The sequence below is a fragment of the Protopterus annectens genome, chromosome 2.part0 (genome assembly GCF_019279795.1).
Source record: "Protopterus annectens isolate FY-2018-M chromosome 2.part0, PAN1.0, whole genome shotgun sequence".
Lineage (NCBI taxonomy): Eukaryota > Metazoa > Chordata > Ceratodontiformes > Protopteridae > Protopterus > Protopterus annectens.
Genome location: NC_056728.1, coordinates 176,084,937 through 176,102,526, shown reverse-complemented (window position 1 = coordinate 176,102,526; position 17,590 = coordinate 176,084,937). Strand labels below are relative to the sequence as shown.

Genomic DNA, 17,590 nt, shown 5'->3' with positions numbered 1-17,590 from the left:
CTGAACTAATGCATAATATCCCCTTTATACTCTGCAGTACTCCCTTAGTTCCCCTTTATACTCTGCAATTGCTCTTCTTTTTGCTGTGAAATTCTTCTTATTCCACAATACTATAACCATTGCCAACCCACTAAATATTTCCTATTACTTCTTTCCCTACATCTTTCTCTTATTCTACTCTATTTTTAAACTCCATTTTCATTTTACCCCAATCGCTAGGTATTCCTTCTGAAGAAATTTCTATCTTCCTTAATAACTCATGAATAATTTCCACTGTCCATGCCTTAAACGCCTCTCTTTTTAACAAGCAGAGAAAACACCAGTCTCATTTGTACTTCATTAGCTGCATATTTATCTTAGTTTTTTATTAGTGCATTATCTGAAATTGATGCATATTTAATTGAAAGCTTTGATACACATGCTCCTGTGAAATATATATTCTATCTATTTTATTTATATACTTTTATTTTTATTTTACATTTGTTGACCGGTCTAGTCTAACTGGATATATGTCCATTTTCAGTAGAGGCCCAGAGAGAAAAGCTCCAAACATGAATAGTGACAATGTTAAACATATATAGAAAGGCATGTAAAACCACATAAAGTGAAAGCATTGGTAAAAAATATATAATACTCAGGTTATAAACTCTAAAACTATTACTCTAAAAATTATACTAAACAAAAAAAATATTAGAGTAAAAAAGATTATACTAAATACAATAGTGGGTAAGAGTAAAACCCAATTAAGAGAGAAAGGCCTTTATGTTTTATAGAATTACTAAGAAGAAAAGAGTAGCACCTAAGTTAGGGGGCACAGGATAGAGGAGCAGGGAAAGGAGTAAGAGAAGGACGGGGGAAGGATAGAGGAGTAGGGAAAGGAGTACGAGAAGGAAGGGGGAAGGATAGAGGAGTAGGGAAAGGAGTAAGAGAAGGAAGGGGGAAGGATAGAGGAGTAGGGAAAGGAGTAAGAGAAGGAAGGGGGAAGATATCAGTCTGGGTTAGCACATGGACAAAGCCAATGAGTTTTAAGATGTTCTTTGAGGTGTTTTTTAAATAGAGAAGTAGAAGCTAAGATTGATAGTTCAGAAGGAAGTTGATTCCAGTTTTTACCTGCTGTGTTAGAGAAAAGTGAGTCACCAGCTTTGCTGTTGGATTTAATTGTGGAAACTAGGAGCTTGTTAGCAGAGCGTAGTGTAGCAAGATTTTTATATGGTGTAATCAGATTAGAGAGGATAAGGGTGTTGTTAGGGTGGTATAGGATCTTTTGAGTGATAAGTAATTGTTGACAGAGTATATGGTTTTCCAGTTCTAGCCATCCAAGTTGTTTGAGGTTGAGGCAGTGGTGAGTTTTGAAGGGGGATCATGTAATGAATCTAGCTATGCTATTATAACAGGTGACAAGTTTGGAGAGGTTATTTTTTGATAGGTTAGTATATATAGCAGAGGCATAGAAATGGGCAGAAATGAGGTGGATTTGTACAATAGTTTTCCTGGCAGAAGGGGTAAGGAAGGGTTTAATTCTATAGAGGGTACCGAGTTTTTTGTTAATGGACTTTATGGTGGTGTTGATGTGGTCATCGAAGTTGAGACGATTATCAATTGTAACACCTAGTAGGCGGGTTGTAGAGTCTGGGGTTATGTTGGTAGCATTGTTAGAGGTTACAGAGAAGGATGGAGTAGGTGATTTATGAGTCGGGGTAAAAAGTAGTAGTTTTGTTGTTTTGGGGGGATTTAAGAGGAGACAGTGTTGCATAAACCAGTTTTCAACATTATGAAGAACAGTTTGGGTGAGGAACTGGAGAGAGTCTATGTTCTTGGCTGAACAAATTAAGGTGGAATCATCTGCATATTGAATGCAAGTGGCTTGAGGAATATTTATGTGTAGATCATTAATAAATAAGGAAAAAAGAAGGGGACCTAAGATAGAGCCTTGGGGTACCCCAATATTTACAGGAAGTAGGGAAGACAGATTGTTATCCCAAAGGACTGCTTGCTGTCTATTATCCAGATAAGACCTAAACCATTGTAATGCTTGTGGTTCAAGAGAAAGGATCTTTAGTTTGTCTAAGAGTAAGTTATGGTTAACCACATCAAAGGCTTTTGACAGGTCAATAAATAATGCAGAGGAAAAGGAGTTATTGCTGCAATTTTTATTTACAGAGTCTGTGAAGGATAGTAGGGCAGTTGTAGTGCTATGGAATGGTCTGAAGCCATGTTGGCAATTGGCTAGTTGGTTATTTTTTAGTAGGTAGTTAAGTAGTTGTTTGTGAATACATTTTTCCATAATCTTAGCTACTGGGGAGAGTAAGGCAATAGGTCGAAAGTTACACAGCTCAATAGAAGACCCTCCTTTATGTAGAGGGATGATGTGGGATACTTTCCACATGGATGGAATTTTACCTTCTGAGATGGTTCTGTTAATAAGGATAGAGATGGGATAGTCTATAGCTTTTGTGGCAATTTGTAGATATTCAGATGGGAGATGGTCAGCAGAAGGGGTACAAGGTTTCAGTTTTTGAGGTAGCTTACAGATGAGAGAAGTAGGTACAGGTTGTATTTGAAAGGTAGGTGATGTAGTCTTGGAGGAATTTAGTGGAGAAGCAGTAAAGGGAGGCAAAGAATTGGCTAGGGTTTGAATGGCTTTTGTAAAGTAAGTGCTAAAGGCATCAGGGATCTGGTTGGAGTTATTATGGTTAAAACCTACAGGGGCAGGGGTAGCAGAGTGACCTGGATGAAGAAGTTTGTTAATCCCTGACCAAAACTTTTTTGGAGTTTGTTGACTGGTTTGTTGGAGGTGAAGGTAAAAGTCTTTTTTGTCTTTGAAAATATCTTTCTTGGTGGCATTTTTTAACTGCTTAAAGTGGAGCTGATCTGATGGACATTTGGTAGCTCTCCATTTAGCCAGATTTTATTTCTAAGGAGCCTATTTTGCCTAGTTTGTTTTGTGAGCCATGGGGTAGATTTGGATCTTATTCTAGTAGAATGAAGAGGTGCATGGTAATCTAGGATTTGAAGAAATTTGGTGTTGAAATAGATAACTGCTTTGTCAAGTTCAAGATGGGTTAGTGGTGACCAGTCACATGCTTGCAGTTCATCTAGGAAGCTGTGTGGATTAAATAATTTTTTTGAGCGGGAGGTTTTAAGATTATGAGTAGTTGGGATATGTACTTTTTGTCTAATAATGTAGGTAAGCATGTGGTCGCTGATATCATCGGGAAGGGTTCCTGGAGAATAAGTTTCAGGGTGGCTATTAATAAGGATCCAGTCAAGAGTAGATTCCTTACTGGTGGGTTTGTGAATTCTAGTAGGAGTTGATATTAATTGTGAGAATCCAAAGAGATTTATGTGGTTAGTAGGGTAAGGGGAGCTGCAGGAGGACCAGTCGATGTTAATGTCACCCACTATAATGGTCTCCTGGGGTAGTTGGGTAGAAAAATAGCTAAGTAAGTTTTCAAGAGTATTAGTATTGTTACCTGGGGGGAGATACATGCAGATTAGATAGATAGATTTGGTGTTATTGATTTGGAGTTTGGTAGTCAGGAGTTCGGCTTTGATGTCAAATGAAGGATGCACATTGAAAGGGGAAATTTGGAGATTAGATTTATAGAGAATGGCTATACCTCCACCTTTTTTGGTTATACGGTTACATCTAAGGATATTATAGCCAGGAGGGCTAATTTCCTGGTCTAGTGTAGATTGTTTTAGCCAAGTCTCTGTAAGGCATAGGATATCAAATGAGTGCACATCAGGGAGTGCATGCAGGTGGGAAATTTTGTTGTTGATACTTCTAACGTTAAGGTGAGCTATCAGGAGGGAGTTAGGTGGTTTAGTTAGTGAAGAAATCATAGCCACTGTTAAGTTGTTAAGGTTATTGGTATAGTCAGTATTGGGGCCTAGGTTTGGATGAATATCACCATCTAGGAGGGGGTGTTGCTGGGGATTTTTTAGGAATTTAAGGATTTTGAAGAAGTTATTAAACTTTTTTTGGAGGTGAAGTAATTAAAATGAGATGTTCTATGAAATTTTGATAGTATATAGTTAGAAGTACTGGCTGTGTTACAGTGGTTAAGGGAGTAGATAAAGGAAGATGGTAATGTTTGTTGTAAGTGATGGTTTTGTTCTGGTAGAGAAAGATTTTCAAAGAGGGTGAGTGAATAAGGTATGGTAAGCGAGGCTATTATAGGAGTTAAGAGTAGTATGTTTTTGAAAATGGTTTTGAGTGAAGGGGCCATACTTATAGGAAGTTATAAGTTAAGAATAGGTAGTGTAAGTAGGAGAAGTAGAGAAAGGGAGAGAGTATTTTGAGAGATTGAGCTGGGTTAGAAATTATGCAGAGAAGAAATTAGCGGAGGATGTAAAGGGAAGGATAAGGGAATTAGTGTAGTAAAAGGTTAGGAAAGGTGAGGGAGTAGTTCAAAGAGAGTTAATTAGTACTAATTAGGAATGGAGGGGATGGGGGAGTGGCATAGTGATGAGGTTTATAATAGGCTGGGAAAAAGGAGGGGGAGTGGCTAGTGAAGTATAAGTGTATTGCTACTGGGGGTGGGTGTGTGGGAAATGGGAGTAGGGTAGGGGAGCGGAGTGAGCCCACAGGGCGAACGGAGCGGGGCAGACCCAAGGAAGGTAAAAGTAGTGAGAAAAACAATCAGTAAGGTAGAAGGTAAGAATAGGGGAAGGTAGGTAAAAAGGCAGAGGTTGTGAGTGTAAGGAAGGGGGAAAGAAAATGAGCGGGAACCAGGGGGACAGAGGGCTAAAAGGACTAGGAGTGGAAGACAGGAGGGCAAGTTACAGGGTTAAAATAGACTATGGAAGAGGATAGTATGGAGAAAAGAGTTCCAAGAGTAGGAAGTTTAAATTGAGTGGTAAGAATAGAAATTGAGTGAAATCAGAGGTGGTTAAAGACTGCCATCTAGTGGTCAAAGTCTGGAAGTACACAGTGAGGAGATCACAGAAGCTCATTATAAGTAAAGAAAATAAAAGTATTGGAGAAGGGAGAGCTTTAAGGGGGGGGTCACAGAATAGAGGTGGGGCTAGAACAGTGGGGGGTATGGCTGCTGGCAGATATTGCACTTTAACTAGTATAGGTATAGTGGACTAGTATATACAAATATTGTATAAAAAAAAAATAAAGTGTGACATACAATGTTAATTTAATTGGTGTTCAGTCCAAGGGGTATTTTGATTACCCAGGTGAGGAAATACACAAGCAGGTTTAGGTAGGTGAATATCTAGTCTATCCAAGCTTTTGTACCTCGGTGAATAATATGTAAATTCTGTCTGATTTCCCACTACTTAATTCACATTTTCCATACTAAATATTCTCATATATTTCTTTAAAAATCTACCTTATTTTGCTATATTTTTCCTTTTAGGTCCCCCAATACCTCCTCACTATTACAAATGCAGCCCTGGTCCATCCAAAAATAATATTCTCTGCCAAAGGATGATTATTTCTCCCCAATGTAAGGGCATCCGGCATAAAATTTTGCCAAATCATACATGCAGACAAAAGTATACATATACATACCGGATCGGTCGAGATCCGGGTTAACAACGACTGCCACCAGTACTGTTGGCCAACAGGGTGCTGGCGGAAATTGGGCTACTGTTGGCCGAAGGAGGTGAAGAGGCAGAAGGCATGGCCGAAGGCAGGAAAAGGTTAGGACTGTGATAGTGAGGGTTGGAACTTTGAATGTTGGCAGTATGGCTGGAATAGGGAGAGAGCTAGCTGATATGATGCATTGAAGGAAGGTTGGTATATTGTGTGTGCAAGAGAGCAGATGGAAGGGGAGCAAGGCTAGGTGTATCGGATGCGGGTTCAAATTGTTTTATCATGGTGTGGATGGGAGGAGAAACGGTGTAGGCATTATCCTGAAGGAACAGTATGCTAACAGTGTTTTGGAGGTGAAAAGAGTGTCAGAATAGAGTGATGTTTATGAAGCTGGAAATTGATGGTGTAATGATGAATGTTGTTAGTGCATATGCTCCACAAGTTGGGTATGCAATGGATGAGAAAGAAAAATTTTGGAGAGAGTTGGATGAAGTGGTGATGATTGTACCCAAGGATGAGAGACTGGTGATTGGAGCAGATTTCAATGGGCATGTTGGTGAAGGGAACAGAGGGGATGAGGAAGTGATGAGTAGGTATGGTGTTAAGCAAAGGAATGCAGAAGGTCAGATGGTAGTGGATTTTGTGAAAAGGATGGACATGGCTTTGTTGAATATGTATTTTAACAAGAGGGAGGAGCATAGGGTGACATACAGGAGTGGAGGAAGATGCACACAGGTGGATTATATATTATGTAGAAGGGCCAGTCTGAAGGAGACTTGAGACTGTAAAGTGGTGGCAGGGGAAAGTGTAGTTAGGCAGCATAGGATGGTGGTTTGTAGGATGACATTGGTGATCAAGAAGAAGAGGCTAAGTGTGAGGGCAGCACCAAGGATCAAATGGTGGAAATTGAAAAATGGTAATTGTGAGGTGATGTTCAGGGAAGAGTTAAGACAGGCACTGGGTGGCAGTGAAGAGTTACCGAATAGCTGGGTAACTACAGCAGAGCTAGTAAGAGAGATGGCTAGAAAGGTGCTTGGTGTGACATCTGGAAAGAGAAAGGAGGACAAGGAGAACTGATGGTGGAATGAAGAAGTACAGGAGAGTATACAGAGAAAGAGGTTGGCGAAAAAGAAGTGGGATCGTCACAGAGATGAAGAAAGTAGACAAGAGTATAAGGAGATGAGGTGCATGGCAAAGAGAGAGGTGGTGAGGGCTAATGATAAGGCGTATGACGATTTGTATAAAAGGTTGGAAAGTAAGGAAGGAGAAAAGGACCAGTACCAATTGGCTAGACAGAGGGACCAAGCTAGTAAAGATGTGCAGCAGGTAAGGGTGATAAAAGATAATGAGGGAAACGTACTCACATGCGTGGAGAGTGTGTTGAGCAGATGGAAAGAGTACTTTGAGGGGTTGATGAATGAAGAGAATGAGAGGGAGAGAAGGTTGGATGATGTGTGGATAGTGAATCATGAAGTGCAGTGGATTAGCAAGGAGGAAGTAAGGATAGCTATGAAGAGGATGAAGAACTGAAAGGCTGTTGGTCCAGATGACATACCTGTGGAAGCATGGAGGTGTTTTGGTGAAATGGCAGTGTAGTTTTTAACTAGATTGTTTAATGAAATCTTGGAAAGTGAGAGGATGCCTGAGGAATGAAGAAAAAGTGTTTTGGTACCGATTTTTAAGAATAAGGGTGATATGCAGAGCTGTAGTAACTACAGAGGGATTAAACTGATCAGTCACAGCATGAAGTTATGGGAAATAGTAGTGGAAGCTAGGTTAAGAAGTGAGGTGTTGATTAGTGATCAGCAGTATGGTTTCATGCCAGGAAAGAGCACTACAGATGCGATGTTTGCTTTGAGAGCGTTGATGGAGAAGTACAGAGAAGGTCAGAAGGAGTTGCATTGTGTCTTTGTGGATTTAGAGAAAGCATATGACAGGGTGCCTAGAGATGAGTTGTGGTATTGTATGAGGAAGTCGGGAGTGTCGCAGAAGTATGTAAGAGTGGTACTGGATATGTACGAGGGGAGTGTGACTGCAGTGAGGTCTGCGGTGGGAGTGACGGATGCATTTAAGGTGGAGGTGGGATTACATCAAGAATCAGCTCTGAGCCCTTTCTTATTTGCAATGGTGATGGACAGGTTGACAGAAGAGATCAGACAGGAATCCCCGTGGACTATGATGTTTGCAGATGACATTGTGATTTGTAGTGAGAGTAGGGAACAGGTGGAGGAGACCCTGGAGAAGTGGAGATATGCTCTAGAGAGAAGAGGAATGAAGGTCAGCAGGACTAAGACAAAATATATGTGTGTGAATGAGAGGGAGGATAGAGGAATGGTAAGGATGCAGGGAGTAGAGGTGGCAAAGGTGTATGAGTTTAAATACTTGGGATCAACAGTTCAGAGTAATGGTGAGTGTGGAAGAGAGGTGAAGAAGAGAGTACAGGCAGGATGGAGTGGGTGGAGAAGAGTGTCAGGAGTGATTTGTGACAGACGAGTACCAGTAAGAGTGAAAGGGAAGGTCTACAAGAGGGTAGTGGGAGCAGTTATGTTATATGGGTTGGAGACAGTGGCACTGACAAAAAGGAAGGAGTCAGAGCTTGATGTGGCAGAGCTGAATATGCTAAGATTTGCACTGGGTGTGACGAGGATGTACAGGATTAGGAATAAGTATATTAGAGGGCCAACTCAGGTTTGTAGGTTTGGAGACAAAGTCAAAGAGGCAAGATTACGTTGGTTTGGACATGTGCTGAGGAGGGATGCAGAGTATATTGGGAAAAAGATGCTAAGGATGAAGCTGCCAGGTAACAGGAAAAGAGGAAGGCCTAAGATAAGGTTTATGGATGTGGTGAGAGAGGACATGCAGGTGGTTGGTGTGACAGAGCAAGATGCAGAGGACAGGAAGAAATGGAAACAGTTGATCTGCTGTGGTGACCCCTAACAGGAGCAGCTGAAAGAAGAAGAAGTAGAATAGCAGTTTCTGATGGAATATAAATACATGCTAGTGTAATCCTCCATCCTTAACAATACCACCTTACTACAACAAATCTTCCATTATTGTCTTTTTTCCCTTTATATCATTATTGGAGCCCTTCTCACAATCAGTATTACTCCCTTTTCTTTCTTCCCAGTATTCTACTGAATGTCCATCCTGACAGCCTTTCTTTGTCAAATTCACATGCTCATTTTTATACAAATGTATCTCCTGCAACGTTACTATCTGCACTCTACATTTCTAAATATAATTCAGTACTCTGACTTTTGTCTACACCTGTACGGCCATTTAAATATCATGATAATATGGACAGAGAAGCCATTACTCTAGAAAGCAGTTACTCTCACCTCTTATACATGACAGTTATTTTGAATGTGTATTTCCATCTTTTGGCTTGCATGCGTACAGTAACATTTGGCAGACTGGCTTTTTAAGCTCTTGCTTCTTCTCATCTCCATTTGAACCCGTCATGACTTTTTGCTTCAATGAAAACACTCAGACAAAAAACTAAATCATTTTTCAGACACCCATCTTCTTTTAAGTTAGAACAAACACACAAAGCTATGTACATTTTCAGCAAATGAAGTTCACATGTCCAACCAGGAGCAGTTGCCACAAACTGACAGCTGCACCCACAGGCACTGCCTAATCTGAGACTACATTTAGATTTTTGAGGAAATAAGATGTACAGCTGCATGTGATCAGCATTGCAGTATTACCTGCCAAAGGTAGAATGTATACAGTTAATAAGAGAGGACCCAGAATGGAGCTTTATTGTACACTACAATCCAGAGAGCAGGAGGAGAGTGACTTCACCCCTGATACCAGTCTGTGGATGCATCCAGCGCAGTAGGAGACAAAGCAGTCTTGGTGAACACTGGAAATTGCACAGTGTTGTTTCAAACAATGAAGACAAACAGAGCAAGCCATTGTATGAAATGTTGAGGGTAGAATGAACAAGACCAAGAGAGGGAAGAAACGCTGAGCCCTCACAATAAGGGTACTCTTATAGACTTAGTATTATGCCTAGCTTTAAAAAATGACAGTAGGGTATTACTGATGCAATTATCTCACAAATATGATTCCAGCTTTGTAAGTATTTCCTTTCAGCTGATAAAAGTAATATTTTCTTCTTAAGTGCTTTATTCTGTTTTTACAAATCAATGCAGATCAATATTTGGCTATTTGTCTTTAGGACTGGCACCATGGGTGCACACCAGTCTGTAGGTTGCATCACTCTTTTAACATCTCTTTCCACGGCTCATCTTTTATTTTCTACATCCTACGTAGGAAGACTTACACGTGGTAATGCACCATTGTTAAAAAGATCCTTACTGTTTCTGTTTTGAAAGTGTCTTACTGTCTGCATGCCTGACAGACTTCTTTAACTTCCACTCAAGTCCAGTTCCCTCTGCAATTGATCTGCAGAGAAAATGGTTCATTCTTGAGCTGAGAATCACAAATGCTTTGGTTATCCAGAGCTCATATCACACTTGTATAAAGTTTTGAAGTTGACCTGTCCTCTGGGGCTCCAGCTCCAATGCTTCGGCTCCATTTCTCTTTCTGATCCAACACGGTCAGAGTGGAAAGACAGTGGAGTAAGGTCGAAGTAGAGAGCACTATCTGTGCTGGCACAGATGCTCTGGTTTTGTCTGTATCCATAGGCTGTGTATCGACATCAAATTCCTGAGTAGAGGGGTCATGGGAACTGATCTTGGGTCGATCTGAGGAGTTGATGCTGGGATAACCCCCAACCGAGTCTGCTGTCAAAGAAATATCTGTATCATCCTATAAGGCCCTTGAAGAACGGGTTTTTCCTCAATGAAGACACTACTAAAGCAGCCCTTGACTTTGGTGTTTCTCACAGGATCAGGGAATGTAACTTGGGGCTGACCGGTTCTGGTGAAAAAAAAAGTAGTGAAGGTGAAGCCAATCAAATTCAACCAGACTTCGGATCTGATGGCTTCACAATTTTCAGTGCAGGACCCTGAATAGCCGTCAGGTTGGGGAACATTTTTCTCAGATTTTATATACTCTTCTCAGGAGTCTTGCTTCCCTGAGACTGGCTTCACGATTTTCAGTGCAGGACCCTGAATAGCCGTCAGGTTGGGGAACATTTTTCTCAGATTTTATGTTCTCTTTGCAGGTGTCTTGCTTCCCTGAGACTTTTGCCCTTCCTTTTCTTACTCTTTTTGTCTTGGTGTGTCTACAACCTCAGAAAGGGATGCAGAAGACTGAAATCACTCCAGGTGAGCTGGGAACAATCCTTTAAAGATTAGCTTGTTCTTATGACTTTGGAGAGCCTTGCAGTTACTGTCAAGGTGGGCTGTTCCCAGACAATATACACAGAGGAAGTGGGGATCTTGTGGGTGAAATTTTGTGGCTACACAGTATATTTTTTGAAGCTTTTGTCAGATATTGTCCTTGTTGTACAGTGAAAGACAAAAAACCCACAGCAACAAAACACATTAAATAGCTAATAACACTATTACAAGTTTCACACAGAAGAGGTTTATGAACTACAAAACACTAACAAAAAAAGGTCAAACTGGTAACCCATTCTGGATCTTAAAACCATATGTAACTACTCTAAAAGAAAACAATTATCTAACAGCTGAATTTTTGATACACTCATGATATGTAGAAAAGTCCAAAACAAGTAGAAAGCACTTAGATAGCTGTAGCCCCAATCCAACTTTATTCAATAAGCACAAGAGACAAATACAAACGCTGAGCACAACCAGTACATTTTCATCAATAACTGGATCAGATAAAGCACCATACCTAATAGGTCTGAATATATACTGCATTTAATTAAGTCTAATTGATTCTATTAAAACATTCAACTTATCTAATGCATACTTAAATCACCTTAAATTAAGAACATTTTATTATCCTAATTAAAACCATTTCACGAACACATACTTTTCTTTCATATAAAACAATAAATAAAATAATAATATTTAAATAGTTATATACAAAATATTTAAAACCTTGTAAAATATGTATAAATACTTGTAAAAAATAATAATACTTATAAAAGCTCATACCAAAACATTCTAGGGTGTTTAAACAATAAATTACTGTATGGAAATTAAAAATAGATCCAGCTTTAAAGCTAAAACAGTAGTTTTGAATACATTAAAGCTTGGCAGCCCTCAATTTCAAGACAGGGGCCAAGGAGACCATCTCATTCATACCCTGGCCATCTGTTTGCCTCCAGGAAAAGTTGCCAGAATACTTCTCTGTATTCTAGCCTGGTCTCCCAAGGTCCACCTCTCTTGTCTACCTGCAAAACCTCTAAAACAAAGAAAACAAAGTTAGCCGTTTTACATGTTTGAGTGTGCTTAAATAGTGCATTCTTGTTGTTAGATTTCTTAATTTCATACAAATGTAAATTCTTCTCTTAATGCATCTTTCAGTTTTGCCTACATAAAATCCTTCACATTCTTTACATATTGCAATGTAGACTAGACCTTTGGATTCACAATTAGCGTAAACCTTGGCTGTGATTGACTTATTTCTGCTAGGAATAAAAATCTCAGGGGTATTGGCTATATATGGGCATTGTGGACAAGAGCCATGTTTGTATGTACCCACTTTCCTATTCACCCTATTCATACAACTACCTTCTAAAATATTCTTAATACACTTGCCTTTCCTAAATACAAATGTTAAAGGTTTATCAAAGGCAAGATCCAAGTCCGATAGGCCCCCAAATCTATCCCATTCTTCCTTAATTAAATCTTTGATTATATTAGCATCACCACTGTAATCTAATATAAATGTGTTTTCAAAACTTTCTTTTAAGTCATTGTTCAAATTAATGTTCTGTTCCATAGGGTCCTCTTTACCTAAGATGGGGGCAAATCTATCTTTTCTATGTGCCAAAACTAACTCAAACATTTCTTTTATAAGTGTATCAAGATATCCCCTTTCCAGAAACATATCCTTTAACAAATTACTTTCTTTCAAAAAGTCAGAGTCTTCTGAGGTCATCCTACTTGCCCTCACATACTGTCCTTTCACTATACCCTTTTTTGAAAGTATGGGTGTGCACTCTTATATTGCAAGAAGGAGTTGCAGTAGGTGTCCTTCCTGTGTATCTTCAATATAAATTTATTTTTTGAACTATCAAATAGTATGTTAACATCTAAATAGTCTATATGTCCATGACCTATTTTGTAAGTAAATTTTAAAAACTCTGTACTGTTGGATATATATTCAAAAAATTCAATAAATGTATCTTCTCCTTCAACCCAAAACAGGCAAATGTCATTCGAAAAGCATTTATAAAGTGACCAGCACTCTTTATATTTAGAATTAAAAATGAATTTCCTCTCCCACCAGGAGAGCACTAAATTGTAAAATGTAGGGGCACACATAGCACCCATTGCTACCCCTTTTAATTGCCTAAAAAATCACCTTCAAAGTAAATAAAATTATACTTAAGAACAATAGCTATCAAAACCAGAATTACACATATTTCTTTATCACTGAACTCTTTAGTACTCCTTAGAATGTCTTCCAGAAATTCAAGCCCTTACTTATGCGTTATAGCGGTGAAAAGATCTACAATATCTATAGTAATGAAAATCATATTTTCTTTAAATAGATCTTTTTTTATACTTCTAAGGAAGTCCCAGGAATCTCTCAGTACATTTGGGGCAGTAGTAGAAACCTTTTTAAGTTTAATGTCCAAATACTTAGAAATGAAAGCTGTAACAGACTGGGAAGCTGACACAATAGGTCTCAATGGAGGGTTATCAAGGTCCTTATGCAGCTTTGGAATTCCAAATATGACAGGTAACTTTGGTTCACTATTGTATAAGAACCTATACGTATCTATATCAATCACTTCTTCCAGTACTAGATCATTTAAGGCTACAAATATCCTTTTACATCCAATATGTATTTAATTCAAAGAGAGCTTAGAATATTTTGTTGAATCTAATAAATGATCCATTATTTTACTTTCATAAATAGTGGAATCCATTAATACCGCCCCCTCTTAATCCAGTTTCATTACCCTCACAAAACTATTATTTTTAAGTTCAACCAAAAGTGATCTTTCATCTGCTGTGAGGTTTGACCATACCTTGTTAGTAGAAACCTTGTCCCTTGGTTTATTTTCTAACACATTTTCTAAATTTTTTAACTGGGGGTGTAATGGAAGGTTTCATATGCTCTTTTTCTGTAAATTACCTTGTGTGATCTGTAAATCTTTCGTTAATAACTCAAGGTTCTTTTTCCTAATAAACATTCTTAGGTCTATCGATAGGTTACTAATGTTACTTTTCTTCTTAGGTACAAATTTGAATCCCTTTCTAAATAATTCAAAATATTCTTTAGTAACTTCTAAACTACTATAATTGAATATTGTGTAGCCATCATGAATCAGTTTTGGTCTTATATTTTCCATCTGTTTACAACCTTCACCATTATTAAAGGGAGTATCTACTTCCCTTATATCATCCATTAGAAGGCATTGTTCCTCTGTTTGTTGTTCCACCCGCTCCTGTTGTCCTGATGATAGTCTACAGAGCCTTTGTTTCATAGTCTCTCTGACCTTCGGAAGGGGGGATACTCTAAAGGGTCACTTATATCCCCAGGTCCTTCTAAATCTTCCCTATATGCATACTCCATATTTAATTCAGGTCTATTACTCCCTTCCATTCTCCTGTTAAGTAATCTATCCCTTTCCATTCTACTAAATCCCTTTTCACCCCTAGGGTAGCTAGTATTTTTTTTTTGGTTTAATGTAATGTGTATTAGATGCATACTCGTTCAAATCCCTTTCCATCTTTCTTTTCTTCCTATTGACAATATATTTCATTTTCTCATCCACTTGTTTCCACAAATCAAAATATTTATTTTTTCTTCCTCTACAGTGAACATTAAATCATTCACAATACAAAGGTTCACACTACTAATTCTGTCATTTAATTTTTGCATAAGTCTATCATTTTGTTTAATAATAGCCCTGAGTATATCAAAACCACATTTATCAAAAATATTAAGTAATTCCACATGAAAATCCGACCCTTCATCAACATTATTAGGAAATCTAAACACCCTTAACCCTTTGGGTGCAATCTTTAAACTTATACATTTCTTTAAGTATGCATTATCTGCATTCAAGGTTTTAAATTTATACAATAAATCATACGGTTTATTCAAGTTGTTAGAATAAGTGTCCGCTTCAGCATTAGTATCCTCGGTTATACTTTTATCAAAATTAATGTTGTTTTTAAGCCAAACATTTAAGTCCACTTCATTCTGTCCAAAATTACTGTTCAAAACATGTATGCTGTCCTGCTTTTTATTATTATTACCTCTAGTTCATTTGTCTAAAGTGGTACTTGTAGACACCATTTCTCCCGTTCGTAGTAGTTCGGGGATTCTGCTGCTGCCAAAACTACCATTGTTCATAGTTAAAGCATTTCCGTTCACTAAATTTTGGTTAAATCCATTATTTTCCAAGTTACATGTAGGAAAAACATCTCCATCTTCACTGCCTACATGCTGTTGAGCATTTCCACTATCAGCTATGCTGATAGTATGACACGCCTCCTCTCTGCATGTTAAAATAAGCTTGTGGGCTGGTTTAAGAAGTGCCGAACAAATAGGCTTTAAAGTTTGCAGTAGTTCATTGAGTTGGCCAATCAGGTGCTGTAAAGAATTTTCACCGTTATTTCCAACTGAAACAGCTTCTTGGGTTACAATAAGCCCTTCCATCCTCCAAATCAAAAATAAAACCAAAAGTCAAAAAGGAGGAATAATAGTGCCAAATAGAAACTCCAAGACAAGTACAAAGCACTTGGATAGTCGTAGTCCCAATCCAACTTTATTCAATAAGCACCAGAGACAAATACAAACGCTGAGCACAACCAGTATGTTTTCGTCAATAACTTCATCAGATAAAGCACCATACCTAATAGATCTGAATATATACTGCATTTAATTAAGTCTAATTGATTCTGTTAAAACATTCAACCTATCTAATGCATACTTAAATCACGTTAAATTAAAAACATTTTATTATCCTTATTAAAACCATTTCACAAACACATACTTCTCTTTCATATAAAAATAAATAAAATAATAATATTTAAGTAGTTAGATATATGCAAAATAGTTAAAACCTTGTAAAAATATGTATAAGTACTTGTAAAAATAATAATACTTATAAAAGCTTAAACCAAAACATTCTATGGTGTTTAGAACAATACATTACTGTATGGAAATTAAAAATACATCCATCTTTAAAGCTAAAACAGTGGTTTTGAATACATTAAAGCTTGGCAGACCTCAGTTTCAAGATAGGGGCCAGGGATGACCTCAGAAGACTCTGACTTTTTGCAAGAAAGTAATTTGTTAAAGGATATGTTCCTGGAAAGGGGATATCCTGATACACTTATAAAATAAATGTTTGAGTTAGTTTTGGCACATAGAAAAGATAGATTTGCCCCCATCTTAGGTAAAGAGGACCCTATGGAACAGAACATAAGTTTGAACAATGATGTAAAAGAAAGTTTTGAAAACACATTTATATTAGATTACAGTGGTGATGCTAATATAATCAAAGATTTAATTAAGGAAGAATGGGATAGATTTGGGGGTCTATCGGACTTGTTTTTAATTTAAGGTGATTTAAGTATGCATTAGATAGGTTGAATGTTTTAATAGAATCAATTAAACTTAATTAAATGCAGTATATATTCAGATTTATTAGGTATGGTGCTTTATCTGAAGAAGTTATTGATGAAAACTTACTGGTTGTGCTCAGCATTTGTATTTGTCTTTGGTGCTGAATAAAGTTGGATTGGGGCTATGGATATCCGAGTGCTTTCTACTTGTTTTGGAATTTCTATATGGCACTATTATTCCTCCTTTTTGACTTTTGATATGTAAAAAAGTACTTATCCTACAGAGATAAAGAAGTTCAAGAAAGAATTTTTGGTTTTGTTTACATATACGCCAAGGAAAGGTGAAAATAGTAAGTCTATGCTAAAAGGCTTAAGAAAAAGAGAAGTATAATTGTTGACTTATCATTATCGCAGTACAGAAGATCAGACCCTAGAATGCACAACTGTTTGGTTCAGGCAGCAAATGATATTTGAGGTATTCAGAGAGAGACCGAGAGGGATTATCGCTAGGGTAGGAGTCAAAGCCCCAGATCCACAAATTTGGAGGTGCTGAGACCACATCCGAGTCCCATCACTTGAATCAGTCAAAAATCGACAACATCAGATCCAATATTTCAGCCCTCTAGTTATGTACTGACACCTATTAATTTACCATTCTTCCTTTATGTGGAATACTGATGAATTTCATTGCAAGATCAAGACAAGCAACATCCACTGTCAGCCATTCATCGAGTGCAATGTTACAAGATTTAGAAGGAAAGATCTCTTTTTATCAAACTAATACTTTTTAAAAAATTAACAGAACTAGGTTTTCTCTGTCTCTATTGTGTTTCTCCCCATGATGTTACACAAAATACTGGTCAGGTAGATGAATCTAAAATTATTTGGGTCTGACATAATCCCATCTCCCAACGCTTTATGAATAAATACCATTAGACCCTGTCAACATGCCAGTTTTTTTTTTAAGTACAATCACTTTTACTGAAAAAGGTCATAAAATTGAGTCACAGCAGTTTGATCAAATGTTACATCATTTTCCGTAATGACTTCCACACATCAACAATCATATTGCCAACATTATATCATTGTCACTCTACTACACTGGAACCATGATATATTATTCTCAGGGTAAAACAACTTTGTTTTTAATGATTGTGGTAGTTTCTAAAAACCTTGGGCATTCTCTTTTCCCTGCTAGTCTAGCCTCCTATTGCATTGCTAGCCATGCTTCCCACATTTCTATGTCAGTCTCTTCCCTCATCTACCTCCCAGTAGAACTGCCTGCTACATACAGATTTGGTACATTAATTCCTGCCCTTCCTTTACCTGGGGTGGGTTAACCTTTTTCCAGTTTTGGGTCATGGCCTTTTTCCAATGCTAACAGTAATGTTCTAGGAAA

General features: G+C 37.9%; 1 protein-coding gene across 1 annotated transcript in view; it reads left to right on the top strand.

The window, feature by feature from the left end:
• The window catches only part of LOC122792712 (vomeronasal type-2 receptor 1-like), a 577,508-nt gene extending 566,694 nt beyond the window's left edge, over nt 1-10,814 (top strand). Inside the window, exon 10 of the mRNA XM_044060297.1 lies at nt 10,689-10,814. Within this exon, the coding sequence (XP_043916232.1) occupies nt 10,689-10,814 (126 nt within the window). The remainder of the gene's footprint in view (nt 1-10,688) is intronic.
• The last annotated feature ends 6,776 nt before the right edge of the window (nt 10,815-17,590 follow it).